This window comes from Microplitis demolitor, chromosome 2 (genome assembly GCF_026212275.2).
Source record: "Microplitis demolitor isolate Queensland-Clemson2020A chromosome 2, iyMicDemo2.1a, whole genome shotgun sequence".
In the NCBI taxonomy this organism is placed as follows: domain Eukaryota; kingdom Metazoa; phylum Arthropoda; class Insecta; order Hymenoptera; family Braconidae; genus Microplitis; species Microplitis demolitor.
Window position 1 is genome coordinate 5,483,071 of NC_068546.1, and position 22,617 is coordinate 5,505,687.

General features: G+C 32.2%; 4 protein-coding genes across 4 annotated transcripts; 2 read left to right on the plus strand and 2 right to left on the minus strand.

Annotated features, from left to right (window-relative positions):
• Window positions 1–3,233: 3,233 nt before the first annotated feature.
• On the minus strand, window positions 3,234–3,602 carry LOC103572037 (histone H4). Its single transcript, XM_008550422.1, has one exon. It carries the CDS (start codon window positions 3,567–3,569, stop codon window positions 3,258–3,260), a length of 312 nt encoding a protein of 103 aa, XP_008548644.1. The 5' UTR covers window positions 3,570–3,602; the 3' UTR covers window positions 3,234–3,257.
• A 300-nt stretch (window positions 3,603–3,902) lies between these two features.
• Window positions 3,903–4,585, plus strand: LOC103572039 (histone H3). Its single transcript, XM_008550423.2, has one exon. The coding sequence runs from the start codon at window positions 3,903–3,905 to the stop codon at window positions 4,311–4,313; it is 411 nt and encodes a 136-aa protein (XP_008548645.1). The 3' UTR covers window positions 4,314–4,585.
• A 1,271-nt stretch (window positions 4,586–5,856) lies between these two features.
• On the minus strand, window positions 5,857–6,782 carry LOC103572040 (histone H2B). Its single transcript, XM_008550424.2, has one exon. It carries the CDS (start codon window positions 6,757–6,759, stop codon window positions 6,385–6,387), a length of 375 nt encoding a protein of 124 aa, XP_008548646.1. The 5' UTR covers window positions 6,760–6,782; the 3' UTR covers window positions 5,857–6,384.
• A 318-nt stretch (window positions 6,783–7,100) lies between these two features.
• Window positions 7,101–7,966, plus strand: LOC103572041 (histone H2A). The gene has a single exon (XM_008550425.1). The coding sequence runs from the start codon at window positions 7,131–7,133 to the stop codon at window positions 7,506–7,508; it is 378 nt and encodes a 125-aa protein (XP_008548647.1). The 5' UTR covers window positions 7,101–7,130; the 3' UTR covers window positions 7,509–7,966.
• Window positions 7,967–22,617: the final 14,651 nt, after the last annotated feature.

The window sequence follows — 22,617 nt, forward strand, 5'->3', positions numbered from 1 at the left end:
CCCCATAATGGTATAAGAACTATTCCAATTGCATTAAGGGAACCATTCCTATAATATTATGAGAATAGTTCTCATACTATTATAGGAACCTTTTCTATAATGTTATGGGAATGATTTCTATAATTTATAGGAATCGTCCCTATATATTATGGGAATAATTCCCATAATATTATAGGAAGTATTCCTCTAAATTATAGGAACCATTCCCATAATGTTACGGATATCATTCCCATAATTATATGAACTGCTCCCATAATTTATGTTCGTAATTCTTATGATAGTGTAGGAAAAAATTCCACAAAATTATGAGAACCGTTTCCATACTCTTATTTCCGTGTACTAATGGAGGTTGATGAAAGCTTTCAGAAGATGGGAACGTTCAAAATAGACGTCTCAGCCATGGTTAAGCCTATTATAGTAACAGCAAACACATCACTGGACTACAAAATCGGCCGATTAATTCCCTGATACCTTCGTCTAAGTTATAACCAAACTGGTTTGACTGCTGGTCTTGGGCTACCGCATTTACGATCTGATTTTCTTAACTGGTACACGAAAAAAAAATAACCGGCAGCAGCTAATAACTATTTGTCTGTTACTTATCTGACTTATATCATAAAGATTATTTCGGTAGCCGAAATACTGAAATAATTGACGATGGTTTCCGAAATAGTAATTAGTTGCCGCCGAAATAATCGACTCTACTGACCGAATTCAGTAATTCCAAAAAAAAAAATTTTTTTTCAGGGATTTTCTAGGAAGTTTAATTCTGAATTGTCAAGTATATTTTAAAACAGTATAACATATATGAGTTTCACAACATATATGCGATATAAACTTTAATAGTATAAAAATGACGGAACTTAGCAAATATAACATTATAAAGTCATTAATCAATTATTAAGAATTTTATGTAAATATAGATTAGTACGAATCCATTGATATATTACAATGTTATCTTATACATGACTTTCATATCAACTTACACAATGTACTTATGAACCAAACATATCTATTGTTTATTATGATAATTCAACGTAAAAGTCACCATTGTTTATAATAAAAGTTTTTGAAAAAATTATTGTTAACTATTAGCAATAATTAAAGCACAATTTTTTAAAAACTTTCATCAAAACAGATTGATAATTTATATTAGGTACCGAGCGATACATATATATGTATGAATGTATAATCCATAGTATTTTTGAGAATTATTTTATAATTGAATAGAGCTGCCATAATTTTGAAAATTAGACCAAAATTTAATTTAAAATAATTTATTAAATTGTCATTATGTACCGAAAACTTACAATTTCACCATTTGAAATATTTAATTAAAGCTTTGTTTCTGGTAATATTGCAATGTATTTTACTTCAAGTCAACTTAACGTACATCTCGGACTAACGAGTTTACTGTATCCGAGAATGTAATAGACCATTTTGAAAAACAGCGCTAAGTTGGTGTTTTTATCTATATTGAAATTAGAGCTAATGTAGACAACTGTGATAACTGTTTGAACCGTGCTATCTTGTAATTATAACCCGAATTATTCAACAATTTGAATAGAAACAATATAACTGCTTCAGGTGATAACTTATATAGACAATGCACTATTAGTGCATACTAGGCATTATATCAGATAAGATGGTAGCCTCGTTTGTTCAATATCTTGGGCACATATTTAGAATTCTTGACATTGTTATAAAGAATTGTGTAAAAATCAAAGATGTATGATATTGGAAAGAGAAAAAAACCATAAAAGAGATCTAATTCTAGAATGGATATATATTAAACTTGGTTAATAAAAAAAAGGACATTGAGATTGTAAATGCCGCTAATAGATATTTAATTTATCATTGTTAGTATTCAAATTAAACCGCGCTTTGGCATAGCTACATCTTCTCTTTTATACCGACGGTCACAACCATTTATACAAGCAATGATCGTGTTTGACCGAACTAAGTCGGCTCTCTTAAATTACCAGGGGTAAATTTATTTTTTTAAGTTTTTTTTGCTAATTCGTTTGTTCGTCGTTTGTTCTTGATTGTTTGATCAAAATTAACTTTTGTTCAATAATTGTTTTTTTATAAATAATATTTAAAAATTTTACTTGAACTTGACTCCTGAGTAAAATTTGGTATAGTAAAAGCATATTTGCTATATTAAATCTTACTGCTTACTCAGGACTTAATTTGGTCAAACACACACAATATCTCTGATTGCAAGACTTTCTGGTCAGAAAGTTGATTTCAATTAGTTGCGATCAGAATGACAACAACTTTGAGCTTTTGTAACTGTTGACTACAAGTTGTTACTAACTCTCTTAGAAAGTTGTCGACAATGTACTATCACAACTTGTCATTAACTTTCTAAGAAAATTAAAGGAAACTTATCGTCAACTAATGGAATGCCAACTATTGCCACAAGCTTTCTCAGAAAGTTGTCGACTAGTTGCCGTCAACTTATGGAAATGCTAATTTTTTCGGCCAACTTAGTGACAAGTTGCTACAGTAGGTGGTCGCTAGCTTGCTGCCAGCTTGGCTATAATCAAGAGTATGTCTCATAATGTAGATTCATATAGCTTTTACATTTAATTATGAGACGCCTTTTGAGAAGTAATGTTAATCAAATCAATAATAATTGAAACGCATATTTCTAAAAAATGTTCAATCAAAAGTCCGTTACTAGAATAACATAAGATTTACCTCTGAAAATGGAATAAATAGGGAAGAATTACTGTTCTTTTTTAACTAGGATAACCTGAAAATGAATCTTTTTTGATGATGCATCTCATTATAACTTTTATTTCCACGTGGCATATGATAATAATATATGGAGTTGTTAGTTACTGTTGTAAAATAAATATATTTAAAAAAAAACAATTTTAAATTCTACTAGAAGACCGAGAACTAATAATTATTAAGATATAACATAGGTTGATAACTGTGAGCTTGTTTAAACTAATTTTTGCAAATCTAGCACTTAATATTCAGTCCAAATTGAAGGTTAAATGTATGTTTGATATTTGATATCGTAATGGGTAGATCATATCATTATATGAAAATCAATACTTTGGTCTAATAAAAATATTAACGTTAGACAGATTGGATGGATGACCATTTACTTTTGTTTAATAGATAATATTATTAATATTTTAATACTGTGAATAAAACTTGAATTATTTTTTACGTATAAAAAATTTAGTGGCCCTGAAAAGGGCCGTTTTGTTTAATATTTGCTGAGTTGAATGATCCAATTAACCTCCAAATCCGTAAAGGGTACGGCCTTGACGTTTCAGAGCGTAGACAACGTCCATGGCGGTGACAGTCTTACGTTTAGCGTGCTCGGTGTAGGTGACTGCGTCACGGATGACGTTTTCAAGGAAGACCTTGAGAACTCCGCGGGTCTCTTCGTAGATCAGACCGGAGATACGTTTGACTCCACCACGACGAGCTAGACGACGGATAGCTGGTTTAGTAATACCTTGGATGTTATCACGAAGAACCTTACGATGCCGCTTGGCTCCTCCTTTTCCCAATCCTTTTCCTCCCTTACCACGGCCAGTCATGATTGCAAGTTAAAAACTTTTGATGAAATAAACACCGACAAAGTTAGGCTGAGAATGCTCCAGGACCGATTTTGAGCCTGGTTATAAACACTTTCTAAGATTTACTCCTACTGCTCAAATTGGACGAATCAGAGCGGCGGTGCATTTTTCTCCCACTCTCAGAAATAAACCAATCGAAGTGACGCTAAATTACCCCTTCCACTGAGAAAAAAACGAATCACGCGCCATCTGCTCTGCGAGTTGACAAAAAGGCGATTTTCGGCTCCTCAACCTCATTCTGCTTGAAGTTTCTGAACGTATTACTACGTTTATTCGGAGATTAACTAGCTTACTATGGCTCGTACTAAGCAAACTGCTCGTAAGTCAACTGGTGGAAAGGCTCCACGTAAACAACTGGCTACTAAGGCCGCCCGTAAGAGCGCGCCAGCCACTGGTGGAGTCAAGAAGCCACATCGTTACCGTCCCGGAACAGTCGCTCTTCGTGAGATTCGTCGTTACCAAAAAAGCACTGAACTCCTCATCCGTAAATTACCATTCCAACGTCTGGTTCGTGAAATCGCTCAGGACTTTAAGACTGACCTGAGATTCCAAAGCTCTGCTGTGATGGCTCTCCAGGAAGCCAGCGAAGCCTACCTCGTTGGTCTTTTCGAAGACACCAACCTTTGTGCCATCCACGCCAAACGTGTCACCATCATGCCCAAAGATATTCAGTTGGCTCGTCGTATCCGAGGAGAACGTGCTTAAGTTATCTTGACATCTAAAACTTACAAACCAAACGGCCCTTTTCAGGGCCATCAAATTTTTTATACTAAGAAAATTCAACTCGTTTCTCATTGATTGTATTTAATACAATTAAAAATAATAATGTCATATTTATCCTAATTTCCCAACAACCATACATACTCTCCTTTCAACTAAACACTGCCTAATCATACTCATGCATTTCACTGAAGAATTCTATAATTGTTCGACCATTCAAAATAATCGGGATTCAGTACTGGTATGCATACGGTGGATTTTTTATGATTAATAAAATTATTCATTGCTAATAATATAGTTGATTAAAAAAAATTTATTAATCTCTGACATTCAATGCTAAAATGAAACCAATAATTTGGTCTTTTATACTTTATCTACTTGAAAACTTCTATGAATTTATAACTTCAGGTGCTACATGTTCATTTTACGGAGATTGTTTCATAAAATATAAGTGCCTGTTGTCTTGTAAGCTTTACTTAATAATTCGTTATATTATCCTAAAAAAGAATAATGTAAATAATTAGATGCATTTCAAATCTAAATATACATAGGAAATGGCCAGATATAATCACATCTCAATATATATGATAGTTATTTATGTATAATCATAAATTAAATATAATTGAATGTGTGGTTAGGAATTATCTATTTGTACATAATCTGTCATTTTACATGATCGAGCAATAAAATGGATGCTTTCTGAAAGGCAGAAAGTTATTAAGGGGACCCGGTGATCTATAATTTTTGAAAAATCGATTTTTTTTTTTTATGATTCGAAAGTGTAGGATTTCTAAATTATACTATTAAATATAGTGAAGGTATTCCCAGTATTTCATGTTCTAAAAGCTATTTAACTGGCCGGCCGAGTGAGTAATTTTTATTCTATTGTTTGGCGGAAAACATCTGCTTTGGTTTCTATACCTAAGTTATAATAATGATAAACAAATGAACATATAATGAAAAACAAGAAAAACCGAAGAAATGTACAAGAAAAAAATATGGTGTTGGAATAGCTGATTAATCGTAAGTATATGTTCAAATCTATTTTCCTTCAGAATTTCTTTGACTAAAACTTTAAACGCGTTTATCTCGAAACTACTTTTTTCTACCTAGCATAGGGGAAAAAAAACTATTCGGTCGATTGGTTTCAAATTTAAATATGTTATTTAATACACTAACAGCTATCGCAGGAACTAGAATAAAATTTTTGCGATGAATATTTCTATTTTTTAACATGCAAAATGTTAAGAAAAAAAATTGCAATTTTTGGACTACAAATTTCAACAAAGTGCCACTTCTTCAAAAAAATTTTTATTCTAGTTATTGCGATAGATATGTTTATACTGATTCAAAATCCATTAAATTTTTTTGTTTCAGACCCATAGAAGAGCTGAATTGTCCTACGCCACTCGGGTCCCTTTTTTTAAGGAGCTGGTTTCAACGCCATCTTTAAAATATCAAGAATAATTTTTTTTCTTAGTTGTAATGATTTTTGTATATTTAAATAACAAAATAATCCCTTAAAATTTCAGAAGGTTTGATTTTTATTAAAATATAAGAAAAATTTTTTTTAAATCATGAAATTTTCAGCTTCTAGACCACCGGGTCCCCTTAAAAAAATTATTGATACAAGAGGATATGCCGCCTATATTCTCTTGCTCACACATGTGAACAAACGAATGGTTCTTGTTGCACTCACATTAACAAATGGAAATTTTAAATTAGGCGTTCTTCGATAAAAACTGAAATTTCCGCATGCGAAAGATTTCATTCGATAAATAATAACTTATGCATCGGAAGAAATATTTTATTTAATGATTTGGGTCTTTATCTATGAATAAGGATCATATAAAAATCACCTATCGTACGCTTTGAGTGCGAAAGCGCCGAGGGTGTCCTACTGTCTTTACATTTTGTCCTTTGAAAGGATACTTCAATAACGTAAATAAAATATGAAATTGTTTGAATGCTAATTGAAAACTTGAATGAAATATACGTTTTAAAAAATTTGGTGGCCCTGAAAAGGGCCGTTTGGTTTATCGAGGGATTAGTAAGTTTATTTAGAACTGGTGTACTTGGTGACGGCTTTGGTTCCTTCACTGACGGCGTGCTTAGCCAATTCACCGGGTAATAACAGACGCACTGCAGTTTGAATTTCCCGGGAAGTGATGGTGGAACGTTTGTTGTAATGCGCAAGTCTGGACGCCTCAGCTGCGATACGTTCAAAGATGTCGTTGACGAAACTGTTCATGATGCTCATGGCTTTACTGGAAACACCAGTATCAGGATGAACTTGTTTCAACACTTTGTAGATGTAGATGGCGTAACTTTCCTTACGCTTCTTCTTGCGTCCTTTTTTGTCGGACTTAGTAATGTTCTTCTGGGCCTTGCCCGACTTTTTCACAGCTTTACCGCTCGTTTTAGGAGGCATGATGATAACTGATTCAACACTAGTACAAGACTGGAGTCAAATTATGAATTCGCCAACTTTTCGTTTCTTTTTTAACAGCTGACACATTGTTATGACCGAACCAATGATATTGCGTACTATCGGGTGGAGGGGATACGCGTAATCCGATTGGATCGCAGGTACCGAAACAAAATAATAACAATATTAATTGCGTCGGAACCTGCGATCGAATCAAAAAAAAGTATCAATAGAGGGGATAATTTCTTCACTGTGAGTGGCTCGCAGTAACCAACGTAAAGTTGGGAAATACAGTGACTTTTGCTGCGAAAAGCATAATTCGTCTCTGACGCTGTTGAGTAAATTACGTGTTCCTTTCACTCCAATTTATAAACATGTCTGGTCGCGGTAAAGGTGGTAAAGTAAAGGGAAAGTCAAAGACCCGTTCAAGTCGTGCTGGTCTTCAATTCCCAGTCGGTCGTATTCATCGTATGTTACGTAAAGGTAATTACGCTGAACGTGTTGGTGCTGGAGCTCCAGTGTATTTAGCAGCTGTTATGGAATACCTCGCTGCCGAAGTACTCGAGTTAGCAGGTAACGCTGCTCGTGATAACAAGAAGACTCGTATCATCCCACGTCATCTTCAATTGGCCATCCGTAACGACGAAGAATTAAACAAACTTTTGTCAGGAGTCACCATTGCTCAAGGTGGAGTTCTGCCCAACATCCAAGCTGTTTTGTTGCCCAAAAAAACCGAAAAAAGCAGCTCATAAATTACTTCAATTCAAAATAAACAAACCGGCCCTTTTCAGGGCCACCAAATTTTTTAAAACGAAAGTTAACTTATCCAAAGTTGTCATTTCTAATTTAATGGTCTACCTTTTACATTCAGCTGTTCAATTAATGTTTTTGCCAAGTGAGCCACAAGTAGTCCTTGACTTGAAGTTTGATAAAATGCACTATAAATTTATTTTAATCAATTATCAGTTTACTTGACCCAAGTTAAAAGTACTGTTTTCAATCACTTTAATCTTTCTTTCCACTCGAACTATCGACATCATACGATAATTCTTAACAACAAAATATATCTTGACATAAATTCCTTAACTCTCATTCTCCAGACCAATTCCTAATCAAAAAATTCGATTAACGGTGTAAAGAAATTAATCTTCAGCGGTAATAAATCCAACAAATTTTACATACTAGTATTTCTTAGGAATTATACACGTTATGAACTATTTATAATTATATTTTAACCAACAATTATAATTTTCACTGAAGTCGATAGAGGGCGGAGGGTACTATTGCAATTATAGAGATCTGCAATACCGCCGCGGATAAGTGAAGGTGAAGTATCTTCCTTATCGATAGTAAAAAAATGGCGCTAGTTCTGTTGTCTGCGGTTGTCACTCATTTTACGGGTCTTTAAATCTATAATATATCTACAGTATTGTAGTATCGTATCTATCTATCTAACTATCAATTTTTTGATTTATATATTTTAAAAGAAATTAAACGTAATTTGGAACGCGGTGAAAGAAAATTATAATCGATTTTAGAGGGTCGAGATATTGACACCTGGTCCCCGAACTATCTAATAAAACGAAAAGAAATTACCAAAGTGACGGAGCAATTAGAAGGAAAATTTTATATCTTTTAATTTTTTTCTATCACGAGTTAGCTTAATTGTCAAAAAAAAAATCACCGAAGTTTGAAGTAACAAGTCATGACGAGTCTGATGAAAACGCAGAGAGTAATGACAATCTTTCCGTTGAATAGGACACCGAAGACTGTTCTGGTAAACTTTCGATTAAAAGGAATTTCTACCAATTTTTCTTTAACGACTTCGGATGATCCGAAGTAAGTTTATGTACGACATTCAGTAAGAAGACGCGTAATCATAGTTGCAACCTTGTAAGACTTTCAATGAAAGAAATTTATAACATTGGAATCATTTCATTTAAAAAAAAAAATATATTTAGGAGCTAGAAGACAAGAAATGAAAAGTTTTAGCAGCTTTTAAAAAATATTTTGGACCTTATAGGACATAACATTACTAATGCCTCGTGCTCTCATAGGACTTTAGTCTACCTCGTAGCTTGGCGACGAAAATCAAAACTCTCAACAGCAGTAAAAAAAACATTTTGGACCTTGTGAGACATTACTTTACTGATGGCTCTTTTTTTGTTGTATTTAAGTCTTACTGCAGACGATTTACTCATAAAACAAAATGCTCCAAAAAAATATTCTGCAGGTGTTGAGAATTTTTAATTTTTAACTCCAAGCTACTAGATAGTCTGCATAACCCAGCAGCGAAAATTTTTATTACTCATCTTCTGGCTGCTTGACATATTATTTTGACAATATAACATTTCCAATATAGTTGAAATATTATGTTGTAAAATGTAAAAAGCTGTATCTATGACTATCAAGTCTTATGTACGTTTTTGTACGTCAAACACGTCTAAAACAAGTTTTTACGGCTATTTACATCTCGGAAAATTGAATTTGTCTCTTTAACGTCTTGTACTATCAATCTACGGTATAAATTTCGACTCGGAATACGGTTTCATTTTTTAACATTTATATCATTTCATCAAATAAAACCGATACATGATAGTTTGCTTATATATCTTATAGCTACCTCAACTACCAAAAAGCTATACCAACCTGTACCACCACACGCTATTCTACACAAACCAACCGCCATTATAACATCAAATCATCCGCTTAACACTGGTAATTATGATAGATATTTTTTCATAAAAATGTAACAGGGTAATTTTCAACCTTGCCAAATTTGGCCCCTTTATTAATGGATCTTAATAAGGGCGCCACTGGAAGATAAGACTCGGCCTTCCAGAACCGGAGATGTTAAATTTAGAAAATTCAGGGTCGTTGAATTTTACAAGAGTGAGAAAGGATGAGAAATTAAATTTATTACACAATATTTTTATTAACCCGAGAATAAATGTTTATATATAATCATACATAATTGTATATAACTATATATGATTATATATGATCATACATAATACAATATTTGAACGGAGAAAGTCATATGTAGCTCCATATATATTATATATGATTATATATAATACTATTCCGAGAAATTTTTTTCATATAGAATCATATATAATTATATATAATCTTATATATATATATATATATATATATATATATATATATATATATATATATACATATATCCATATGTAATTGTATACAATCATTAGGGTGTTTAAAAAAAAAATAATTTTTTTTTTCATGGTATTCAAAAATTGGAAGTACCCAGTTTTTCAATCGGTTGAATTTCATAAAATTTTGTGAAATTATTCAATGTTTCCCAAAATTTTATATAAATTTTTTTAAATTTCACATCACAACAGAAAATAAAAAAATTTGAAGAAGCTTAATAAAATTTTATATAATTATCATCGAGGCCGACAAAAATAAAATTTCATATAAGCTCATGGAGTTTTTTTAAATTGTGTAAAAATCCATCACGAAAACTTATGAACTCGGTATTTACCGGCATTTCACTCTAAATACATCAATTAAGCACATGACTTGAACTCTCGTGATGTGGACCAGTGATCAACGTTCAGGGCTACCAGCCAAAAGGAGCTGTGTTCGAATCCAGCAGATGTTCCAGGATTTTTTCATCATTTACTGCTATCAATTCTTGTTTCTGAATTTGTAATGCGTTCGCGCGGTAATAACCAAATTAGAAATTTGGTATTTAATTTTTTTTTTTTTTCCAAAAATATTTTTTAATTATATATAACTTGATTATATATAATCATATATGAAAAATGGCAAAATATAATTATATATAGTTATATATAGTTATATATAATTATATACAGTTATATATAATTATATATGATTATATTTGGCCATTTTTCATATATGATTATATATAAAAATTTTTTTACTTCACTTATAATTATTTTATTAACTAACGGAGTCCACCGGACTTTATTACATTGATTAATTTGTCCCCTGGACTTTATGAATTAAAATATTTAATTGGCCACTGGCCTGATCCCCTGGATCTATTCAAAATTTAGTCCCCTGGACTTATTATAATAAACTTGGCCACCGGCCTGATCCCCTGGATCTATACTAAACAAACTAGGCAACTTGCCAGATCCCCTGGATCTAATTATTTCAAATTAATTAATTAAAAATTCCCCTGGAATCATTTCATATCGCACACACACACACGTTTTATTTAACCACTTTACTGTCCACCGGACTTAACTCACACACACACAGAATTTAATTCTAAAACTATTTAGAATTTTTCTAAAACTTTCCTTAAAATTTGATTTTAGTTATTCCTTAATCTTCTCTTTTGTATAACCGTTTACTTTGATTCAAAAAAATTTTCCAGTATTAATTTTTCATCAAGTGATAGACTTTACTGACTCGAGCGACCGACGCCATCTCTCTCTACTTCGCGCGTCTCGGTCTATCTCTCTCTATTTCGTATCTTTCTCCGAATTCAATTTCAATTTCTTTTAACAATTTACGGACATTAACTTATTGCTCGCAATTTTAATTAATTAAAATCTCAATCTTTTATCACGATTTTCACAGCACTTGATTTTCAGTCTTGTAAATTTTATCTTATTAAATTACCGATTAATTTCTTATATCCCTGCTTAAAAAATCCGATAGATTCTTATAGCTGTATGTATAAGGCCCTATACTTAACTATAGCACTTCTCATAGAACTCATTCATTCTTATAAAATTTCTATAGGAATGTATGAGGATCTATTGGATTCTATGAGATTTTCTAAACAGGGATAACAATGACTAAATAACTATTATAATTTCTGGCCTCCTGTCGAGAAATTTTACTCCTTAATTTACAATTAATGATTAATAAATTCTGGCCTCGCTGCCGACAATTATTTTACCAAACACGTGGTTAATTATTATTTTATTTTTTTACAATAAATTCTGGCTTCCCCCGCCGAGAATTTATTCTGTCGGAGACGCTGGTTTATTAATACTTCCGATGGTTTTATACTCGATATTAATTAGTTTATTAATTCTGGCTTACCTGCCGAGAATTGATTTACGCACAGCACTACGATGTTAACACTCAACTTTTCCCTTGTTTACCGGATCATACCATTGGAGTCTATCTAGCTTCCCTTGATCTTTCCTTGGTTTCCGGTCTTCTGGATAAGGCTCACGGCAGATGGACGTTCATTAAGCTTGTCGGCTCGACCGACTCTCTCTGATTTTGGATTGGATTTAGATTGGATTTAGAAAGTTCTTTATTTTCATTCGGATCAGTTACAAGATTCATGTTTATAATATTTGTTCCTTACTGCTATCAAATAGTTATATTGTCTTAGTTTTAATTTTACATTGTTCCTATATAATTATCTTTATTAAGTGGAAAAATTGGTGAAAAAAAAACCACTTACACTTTTAAATCTTACGAACTAACTTACAGCTAAATAATTAAATAAATAAAGTATTTACATAAATTTACAAGTATTTACAGTTTTGTTGTTTGTTAACAAATCAGAAGATGATGCGGGAGTTTGTGTTTCATATTAAAAGGGGCGTTATCTTTATTATAAATACCAACATTATCTAATATTTCAATTTGTTTAACTCTAGTAGTGTAAAATGCATAAGTACGATTGTATATATCTGTATAAATTTCATTTATATTCAATCTTTTTTTGATCTCGATATTGCTTTCTGTAGGGTGTGCGTTACTTATCATACGTAAAATTTTATTCTCAGTTGTTTTAATTTTATTAATATTGAATGCAGAAGCGCCACCCCAGATAGGTGCAGCATACAATTGTTACGTCCTGGTAGATGTTTTGGCGCTGGCGTAGTTGAGCGGTCGATTTGAATTGGACGTAATGAAAACCTATAATTATAAATAATAATTAAGTATGGGTTGAACAGCCACCATTTGATGGTTGCAATAAACTGGTTGTTTGATTATATATATTATTTCATATATCTAAATCCGATTTATTCAATTATAAGGGTATAATTTTGAGTGATGTGAAAATATACAGTTGAATTAATTTACAAATTGTTAGTGTACTCTTAACAATAACTTTGAGAGGGTGAGAACGAAGTTGAGGTTTTAATATTGAGCCTGACTGCTCTCGATGATTCTATGTTTCAGACTAAATTCTCTTGATCGAGAAAAACTAGAGTAAGTCTCTTATCAATACGAGGTGCTTGGGCATCAGGCCTGCGCATCGTTCGATATAGAGGGGTGGATCGTGATAAGCAATATTCTCGAATGATCCATTCTCCGTTCTCACGCTTTCTCCGTTTTTGTTATTAACAAATGAGTCACTTATCTATGAACAAAAGTTATCTTAGAACAAAATAGATGTTTGTGCAGCTGTACGTCTCGAGGATTTACTCGAGGCGTCAGCGTATATTTGTACATAACAAATATTAAGAGAAAAATAACTTTATCAATATGTTGCAAATATTCTAAATAATATTATATTATTTTATATAATTAATGAAATACTACGGAAATTACTTGGTTATCGATATTCGATATAATTAGTTAGATTTCAGGTCGGTAATTAGAGAAGTAAATGCCCACGTCATCTGACGTACAGGCTGGGACGTAACACAATAATACTGGCTTGATCATGCTTTTATATAATGTCAGTTTATTTTTGGTACTTAATTTACTTTTAGATTTGATTAGCGGATAGAGTATTTGTTTAATACTGTTTGCTTTGTGGCATGCCTTGTTAATATGTGCTTTGTATGTTAATTTATTATCTAAGATGACACCTAAGTATTTAGCATTAGTTTTAGGTTCAATTATTATATTATTCATTTTTAGTGTAAGATTATTTTCATTTTTCCTGAGTTTGTTACGTTTACTAAAGATAACTAGCTCCGTTTTGGCCTAAAGGAGTATGCAATATATAATTGTAAGCGTTGTTCGCTTCCGATTCTGTCTCTTCGTCACCTTCGTGTTCAGTGAGATGGTGGACCGTCTTAAAGTGCTCGGCGAGAACGTTGGCCTTTTCTTCGTCAGTAAAGGCCAGGCCGTTGGGACCGTGAAGTATTGGTGTGTTATTAGTTGTTTTGTTCGTGAAAGACTTAGCAGTCTGCCAGATGGTATTATCAGAAACTTTTAGTTTTTGTAGTTTCTCGTCCCACTGCTTATTCTTATATTATACTATTAGTTTTTTAATTGTGATTGAGAGTTGTTCTTTTTGTGCTTTTAGTATTTTTAAGCCAGTTCTTTGATATTGTCGTCTAAGTCTGTTTCTGTCCTTAATTAATTGTAGTATATCATCTGGTAGCGGTTTGATTTTATTAGTTATATTGGTTTTAGGAATAGTAGTTTCTATTGCGTCGTTTATGGAATTTGTCGAATTTTTGATACATATGTCTATTTTGGTTTCTGTGTTAAGATTGGAATTAATAAGTATTGAGTCATTAATTAATTTTCTAAATTGCGTCCAGTCGGCTTTTTTGTAATTTAGGAATGTTTTTGTGTCGTGTCTCGTTTTGTTTGTAGGATTTATGGTTAGTATCAATGGTAGATGATCAGAATCTAGTTCGTTAATAGCTTCTATTTGGTTGGTGTTGGGTATATTTTTGAGTATGGCCAGATCCACTATGCTCGGTCTCCCACCGTTAGTGGGATACAGAGTAAAGCGATCTGGTGCAAGGATTTCATATTGATATTTATCTGCTAGATTTGATATTATATTACCATAAGTGTTTTTAATGTTGCAATTCCAATCAGTGTGTTTCGCATTCAGATCTCCTAATATTAGTACTCGTGAGCCTGTCATTAGTTGTTTAATTTCGTTAGGGTCGATTTTATTTGTTTTTTTCGCTATTTTAGGACGGGCATAAACTGAGTAGATTTCTGTATTGTCAGCTAGTTTAATTTCGAGTGCTTCTATTGTGTCAAAATCTTTATTTTTTAGTTCACAAAATTTAATAGAATTGTTAATGATAATTAATAGCCCTCCACCATTGATACTGTCTGGTCTGTCTTGTCTTATGAAAGTATATCCTGGCAGTTTGCTAAGTCTATTGTTGCTATTGAGTTTTGTTTCGTTAATGAGCATGATATCTATTTTATTTTGTCTTATGAACTCGAAAAGTTCCGAGCATTTTTGAGAAAGTCCGATTGCGTTCCAGTGTCCTATTATTATGCTATGTTTATGGTTATTCACCATTATTAACATTATTATTTTCGTCTTCATAGGCTAACATAAATTCTAATATTGCAGAGGTTTGCGCGGTTTTATCATGTTTACAATTTCTAAGTTCTTCATTAAGAGATCTAATTAATTTTACTAAGAATCTAATATTGCAAATAGAATTTAATTCTTTGAGTTCGGTTAATAGATTGTTAAACATCGATGGTTCATTTTCGTTAATCTTACCCTGTGGTGGCTGTTTCGCTGCATGGCTGTAGTTGATAAAACTGACCTGTGTTCTTTGGCTTGTTATTGGCGTTGAAGTCAGTCCTGGATAATTTTTGGCATCATTGGTCGGAGCTGTTGTACGCGGCTTCTGTGGTTTGGAGCTCATTTGTCTTCTCTTCTCTTGAGCTGCCAGGTAGCTTTGATAAACTGAGCAGCCGGTGTAGCTAGCTGGGTGGTTTTGCTTGCAATTAGTGCATTGCGGAGCTTCTTCTTTCTTTTTCTTACAGTCTTCGGTTTTGTGAGGTTCTGCGCATTTAACGCATCGAGGTTTATTATGACAGTGATTAGATCCATGTCCAAGTTGTTGGCAGTTATAACACTGTGTGACAATTTTAGGATTTCGATATCTTTCGATTCTGACAACTACGTTGCATATGTATTTAAGGGAGTATATGCTTTTAAGATCTGTCTCTGGACCCATGGATACAAAATAAAAAGGAAATTTATTAGTTGATTCTTTCCTTTGTCTCATTTCTGTTATCTTTTTTGGTTTGAATCCTAGCTCCTCGAGTTCCATTTTAATATAGTCTTCTGGTATTGTTGGTAGTCCTTTTATTACGGATTTGTAGTCTTTTTCATCGTTCAAAGGATATGAATGAAATTCTTGATTGTCTTTTTGAAGTAGCTTCATGACTTTGTTATGGTCTTCCTTGCATTGTGGGTAGAGACTTATTCTGTCTTCCGAAAATTTGTATTTAGTGTTTAAGGTGGCTGCTTTCACTTGATTAATCAGGTCAACGATTTGGTCGTGATTTTTCTTTTTGATGTCAACGATGATCGGCACATACCTATATTTAGGTTGTTCTTGTGTCTCGTCGTCGCTATCTTCACTTGAGTTGCTTATAGTCTCCATCTCATCACTTTTGATTTTGATTTTGTCTTCATTGATTTTAGCTCTTTTTGCCGCTTCATTTTTGTCTTGGTCGTCCTTCAGTGGAAGCTTATTTTTCTTTCGCTTCTTGATTTTCATTTTAGTTTTCAAGCTAGCCATTTGGCTACTTTGACTTGTCTCTTGAAGAAGTCGCTTTGTAATTTTTAACTGTATTTTACTTTTCACGTTTTAGGAATATCAGGCACGTTCACTTGACGAGAGTCAGAGCGAGAATCTCGTAATCTTGTCTTTTTCTTCGTAATCTTCTTCTCTCTGATTTTTTTAACGTTTTGAAAATCTCTTTATTTATGAACTTAGTAATACATAAATGTTAACATAAATTATTAATTGTTTCTATCCCATTAGGGACTTTACCAATAGTTTATTTGTTTTATTTTTTTTTCCTTTTCATGTAGTATAGAATGATTTATTTATTTTCGTGATAAAAATTGAAAAAAAATCCACTTGATCATTTAATACTTATATCTAACTTAACTCTACTTATTAACTAACTATATTTAAATATTTACAACATTTACAATATATACAAGTTTTATTAGTTTAACCTAATTTATTTAACAGTAGACTATTTGGTAGTTTGTGTTTACTTTTAAAAGGTATTTTTTCCAATTTGTCATAAATTAGGTTATTAAAGATACTGATATTATTTATTCGTTCTTTATAGAATAGTTCTGTTTGCTTTTCTATATCACTAAATATGTCTTTTATTTCTAGTTTATTATGTAGTTGTTTATTTGAGGTACGAAGTATTGCATTGCTTATTATCCTAAGTGTTTTATTTTCAACTACTCTTATTTTATTAATGTTAGTATCACATGTATTGCTCCAAACAGGTGCTGCATACATTAGTGTAGGTTTTATCATACTTTTATATAATATTAACTTATTTTTTTAGCTTAGTTTTCTATTTCTACAGATAAGAGGGAGAAGGATACCTTTGATTTTATTTGCCTTTTCACATACATGTTTTACATGTTCCTTAAATGTTAATGTTTTGTCCAGAATCGCTCCTAGATATCTAACGTGATTTTTTGGTCTAATTATTTCGTTGTTTACTTTAATATGTAAGTCTGCATTTTTCATTTTCTTTTTGTCAGTGCCATTTACTTTTTTACTAAATATAATTAGTTCTGTTTTACTAGCATTAATTTTGATTTTCCATTTACTGAAAAATCTAATTATTTCATCTAGATGTTTTTGTATTAAATCTACTCTTAGTCTTTTACACCATGAGGCGAGGAAGAGAGCGGTGTCGTCCGCAAATAACGCTATTTGAGTTCTGTGATTTTTTGGAATATTATTAATGAAATACAAGAAGAGTGTTGGGCCAAGAATGGATCCCTGTGGGACTCCTGCCGCGATGCTTTGTTTTCGTGATGCTACATTGTTTATAACTACTTTAAAGTATCTATTCGTTAAGTATTTGTTTATAAGTTGAATTACATATCGAGGGAAATTCAAGTCTATTAAAATGTATATTAGCCCCCGATGCCAGACGGTGTCGAATGCTTTTTCGATATCAAGTAATGCCATTGCTGTCGATTTATTTGTATTGAAGTGATTTGATATATATGCCGTTATTCTAACAAGTTGGTGCACTGTACTTTTTTTTTCTCTGAACCCAAATTGTTCATCTATTAATAAATTATTTTGTTTTTCAAATATTTTAATTCTGTTTATAATTAACATTTCAAAAATTTTACTAAGTGTAGGCAATAGACTAATAGGACGATAATTTTGTGGGAAGAGCTTATCTTTACCTGGCTTCTGAAAAGCCAGGACATTTGCTATTTTCCACGCATTTGGAAAGTATGAAATTTTCAGACAGCTATTGTAAATGTACGTTAATTGAACTATTGCTTTTTTTGGTAAGTTTTTTTAGCTATATTTTGTATACCATCTGCACCGGGTGCTTTACGTGGCTTAGTTTTTTTAACAGCTCTGGCTATTTCATTTGGAGATGTTAACAGTATTTCATTTAAATATATTGGTGTGTTCATTAGCTCGTTATAAGCGTTATTTACTTTCACCTCCGTCTCTTCGTCACCAAAATCTTCTGTTAAGCGATGAACCGATTCAAAATGTTCTGCAAGAGCATTTGCTTTGTCGTAACTTGAAAATACAAGACCATTTCTCCCGTGTAGTGTAGGTATGCTGGTATCTGATTTTTTGGTTAATGATTTTGCCGTTTGCCATAATGTATTATCTTTAACTTCTAGATTTTCTAATTTTTTGTCCCAGTTTTTGTTGTTGTATATTTTGATAGCTTTTTTAATCTCTCTGGTGATGTCATTTTTCAAAATTTTATAAGTTTCTCGACCTGTCCTTTGATAAGCTCGTCTCAAGTTGTTTCTTTGTTTTATCAGTTTTATTATATCGTCAGGTAAGGGTTTGTATTTGCTGTTAGTTGTTTTTTTTTGGAATTGCTAATTCAAGAGCTTTATTTATTGTGTCTGTGAGGTCTTCGACTGTTTTATCAATATCCTTTGCTGTTTTAAGTTGTGTGTTTAATATTATATTTGAATTTATGAATTGTCTATACAGTGTCCAGTCTGCTTTTTTGTAGTTTCGTCTCAGTACTGTCGTTTTCATGATATTTTGTCGGATTTCTAATTTTATTATTAATGGTAAGTGATCAGAGTCAAGTTCGTTCAGTGTGTCGATTGTGTTGTTAGACTGTACGTTTTTGAAGATAGCAAAGTCTACTGTGCTCGGAAGTCCTCCGTTAGTCGGGTATAGTGTTAAATTGTCTGGCGCAACTACTGATAGGTTATTTTGATTAATAAAATCATAAATTAATTTACCGTTAAAATTATTAGTTTTGCAATTCCAGAGCGTGTGTTTCGAATTGAAGTCCCCTACAAGTATAACTGATTTAGAGCTGTTAATTAATTGTCCTAACTCTAATTTGTCTATTTTATTCATTTTATTATCTATAGTCGGTCTAATATAAATTGAGTATATATTAATGTTATTGATTTTTATACCCAAAGCTTCTATTAATGTGAAATTAACTTTATTTGTTTCCTGATAATCTAAATTGTTTTTAACTATTATGAGCAATCCGCCGCCCGCTGTATTCCCTGGCCTATCTTGTCTAAAAATAACATAACCTGGGATGCTCCTAAGTTTATTTTTAGTTAATTTAGTTTCATTTACCAGCATTATATCTACACTGTGTTCCAGTACAAAGTTTTATAGCTCGGTCTATTTTTCAATCAGTCCATTCGCATTCCAGTGTCCTATCGTAAGTGCATAATTATTTTTATTTGCCATTATCGTTATCAGTCTCAAATCCTATTTGCGCTGTGAAATCTATAATCGTGTCAATTTGTGCTTTCTTATTGTTAATGTTTTGGCGTAAATTATAATTTAATATTTTAATTTGTTTAAGAATATTATTAAAATCACAGATTTCTTGAATTGACTTAATTTCAGAGACTAGCGAACTAATAAAGTTAATTTCTTTTGAACTAGCTACATTACTAACATTATCAATAGTAGATAGACAAGGGGGTTTTTGGATCACTTGAGGTAAGATGAACATGATCTGTTGTACCGACGGATGGTAAGTTATCGACTGGCGATAAGATGTCGGCGGTTGGTGTGGGTATCTGGGTCCTTTTTGACATTATTTTGACGCTAATTGACATTATTTCGAGGCTAAGTGACATCATTTTGTGTTTATTTGGGGCTATTTTACCGTCTGAGCTCATTTTTGAGCTCTTATCCACCATTTTGAGCTCATTTTATTATAGGTGACGCCTCATATATATTTTGAGCGGGAATTTTCGAAAAAATCAATGCTCAGTCCGCCATTTTGACATCTTCTTGACGTTAATGGATGCCATGTAAAGTTTTTATTCGCAATTTTGAGCTCCGATTCGCCATTTTGAATTAAATATTATGACCATGTCCGTCATTTTGAATTCTTATCTGTCATTTTGAGGTCATGTTATTATAGGTGGCGTTTCGTATATATTTTGAGCGTAGATTTTCGAAAAAATCAATGCTTGCGTTGGCCTTACAGTTGGTAGTTTTGAGCTCAGTCTGCCATTTGCCTTCTTGACCGCCATTTTATGTCTACTTCCGCCATTTTGAATGAAATATTATGCTTGTGTCCACCATTGTGAATTAAATATTATGCCCATGTCCGCCATTTTGAGCTCTGATCCGCCATTTTGAATCAAATATTATGACCATGTTAGCCATTTTGAATGAAATATTATACCTATGTCAGCCATTTTGGATCAAACATTATACCCATGTCAGCCATTTTGTATCTAATATTATGCCCATGTCCCTTATTTTGGATCAAATATTATACCCATGTCCGCTATTTTGAGCTCTGATCCGCCATTTTGAATCAAATATTATACCCATGTCCGCTATTTTGAATCAAATATTATGTCCATTTCAGTCATTTTGAATTAATTTTAAAACTTTCGAGCTTGTGTTTTCCTGAAGTTACTGAAGGAATATGTGGCACATTCTCAAAAAATTATCATGCATTACTTAGAAATTGCAAGATTTTATAACATTATTGTTTAGCAACAGCGAATATTCTTTATTAGCTATGGCTTAATTGATTCTATTTGTAGATGATGTCATCGAGTTTAATTTTAACTGCATAGTAGATTGTTTATTTTCAGATGATGATTCACACGATTCTATTTTTAAATCATGACTCATACAGTTAAATTTTTAACTGCGTAATAGATGACATCAAACTCATCTCCACGCCATCTAGATCTTAGGTTATGTTGATACAATCTAGGAATTTTTTTGTCGAGATTCTAGGGAACTTTGTTATATAAGGTTGGTACTTTGTTAATTTCTAGGGAATTTTTGCAAGTTTCTAGGGAGTTTTTATTTCATAAGGTTGGTACTCATGAGTGCTAGAACTTTCTACTGCGCAGTTGATGAGTCATCCCCCCACCTATAAAAGCACCGCGCGAGAGCATACTTCACAAAAAAGAAGTACGAGTTCACTCAATGAAGTACGAATCTCTAACGATTTTAAGTTCTTTGTGTACGCATTTCAAATTTTTTTTAATAAAAAATTTTTTAAGTGATTATTTGAACAATACATAAACAATTTAAGTGATTATTTGAACAATACATAAACAATTTAAGTGGTTATTTAAACAATATATAAATAATTAATGTGTTTTAGTGATAAATTTTTAAATGAACAATCGTAGTGATTTTTTCAAAATTTATTTTTTACTAAACTAATTAATTTATATAAAAACTACTTATTAAACAATACTAGTGACAGACAATTTCAAGGGTAAATATAAACAGTGACTTTAGAGATGAACTTTTAAAAAATGGCACAAAACAATTTTATTGCGGCGCTTCAGCGTCCAGTAGATTCAATAATTAAATCATTTAATGATTTACATGATCAGCCATTAGCTGAAGAACATTGTCAAAAGTGTTATCAAGTCTGCGCTGATATAATTGATTACTTCAATGAGATCTTGCTAGATCCGCAAATAAATGTTCAAGTCAGAAGAAGTGTACGAGCAAATATTGTACTTTTGTACTGGTATGCAGATCAATTTGTACAATTGAGTGGAGAAGTAACTGGTGGTGACTTGCGTGCAAACCGACGTCTCATCAAGTGGCAAGATCTTGAAAACGCATTTTCTAATAATATTAGATCAGGATGCGTGGTGAATCAAGCTCACACGGATCTTCGTACTTTTCTTGATGATGCCGAAGACGTTATCATTGAAAAAGTTTAAAATATGCTCAGAGATGTTGCTGGGCTTAAAGTAAATGTTGAATTAATTTGTAAATTTGGAAATGTAAAAGCTGAAAATGTGATTGAAGAAACAAAGTCATTCAACACAAAGAGCCGAGACATTTTACCCGAAACATCTCTTGCTACTTGGTATCAGGATCATGTCAACGATAAATTAATGAAGAAAGTCGAGGAATTCAATCAAAAGGATTCTGGGTGGAGTTTAACAGAAATCCACAGTTTAATCATTACAATATCGAAATATGCGGCTCTTCAAGCTGGAGATTCAACGTTTGTGGAACTACCCAAGGACATCCAGGCAAAAAAAGCAGTATTAAATATTCAAAATTTTGATGAACACTGTTTTCTCTGGAGCATTGTAGCAGCATTACATCCAGCTAATATTAATCCTGCGAGAAAAACATCATATCCTCACTTCAGCTCTATATTAAAGTATGAAGGTATAAAATTTCCAATCACTTTAAACGATATCCCGAAATTTGAAAAATTAAATAATTTATCAATTAATGTCTACGGTATCGAGTCAGAATTTTGCAATAAAAAATCTGATAAAAGTACAATAATTCCTTTATATCTAAGTAAACTCATAAAGTCTGATAAAAAAGTTATTCATCTTTTAATGGTACAGCAGAATATTAAATTAAATAAATCAGATTTTGATATTAAAAATTTTCAACCTAAATTCCACTTTGCTTTGATCAAAGATCTTTCACGATTAGTTAAAACCCAAATTACAATGTC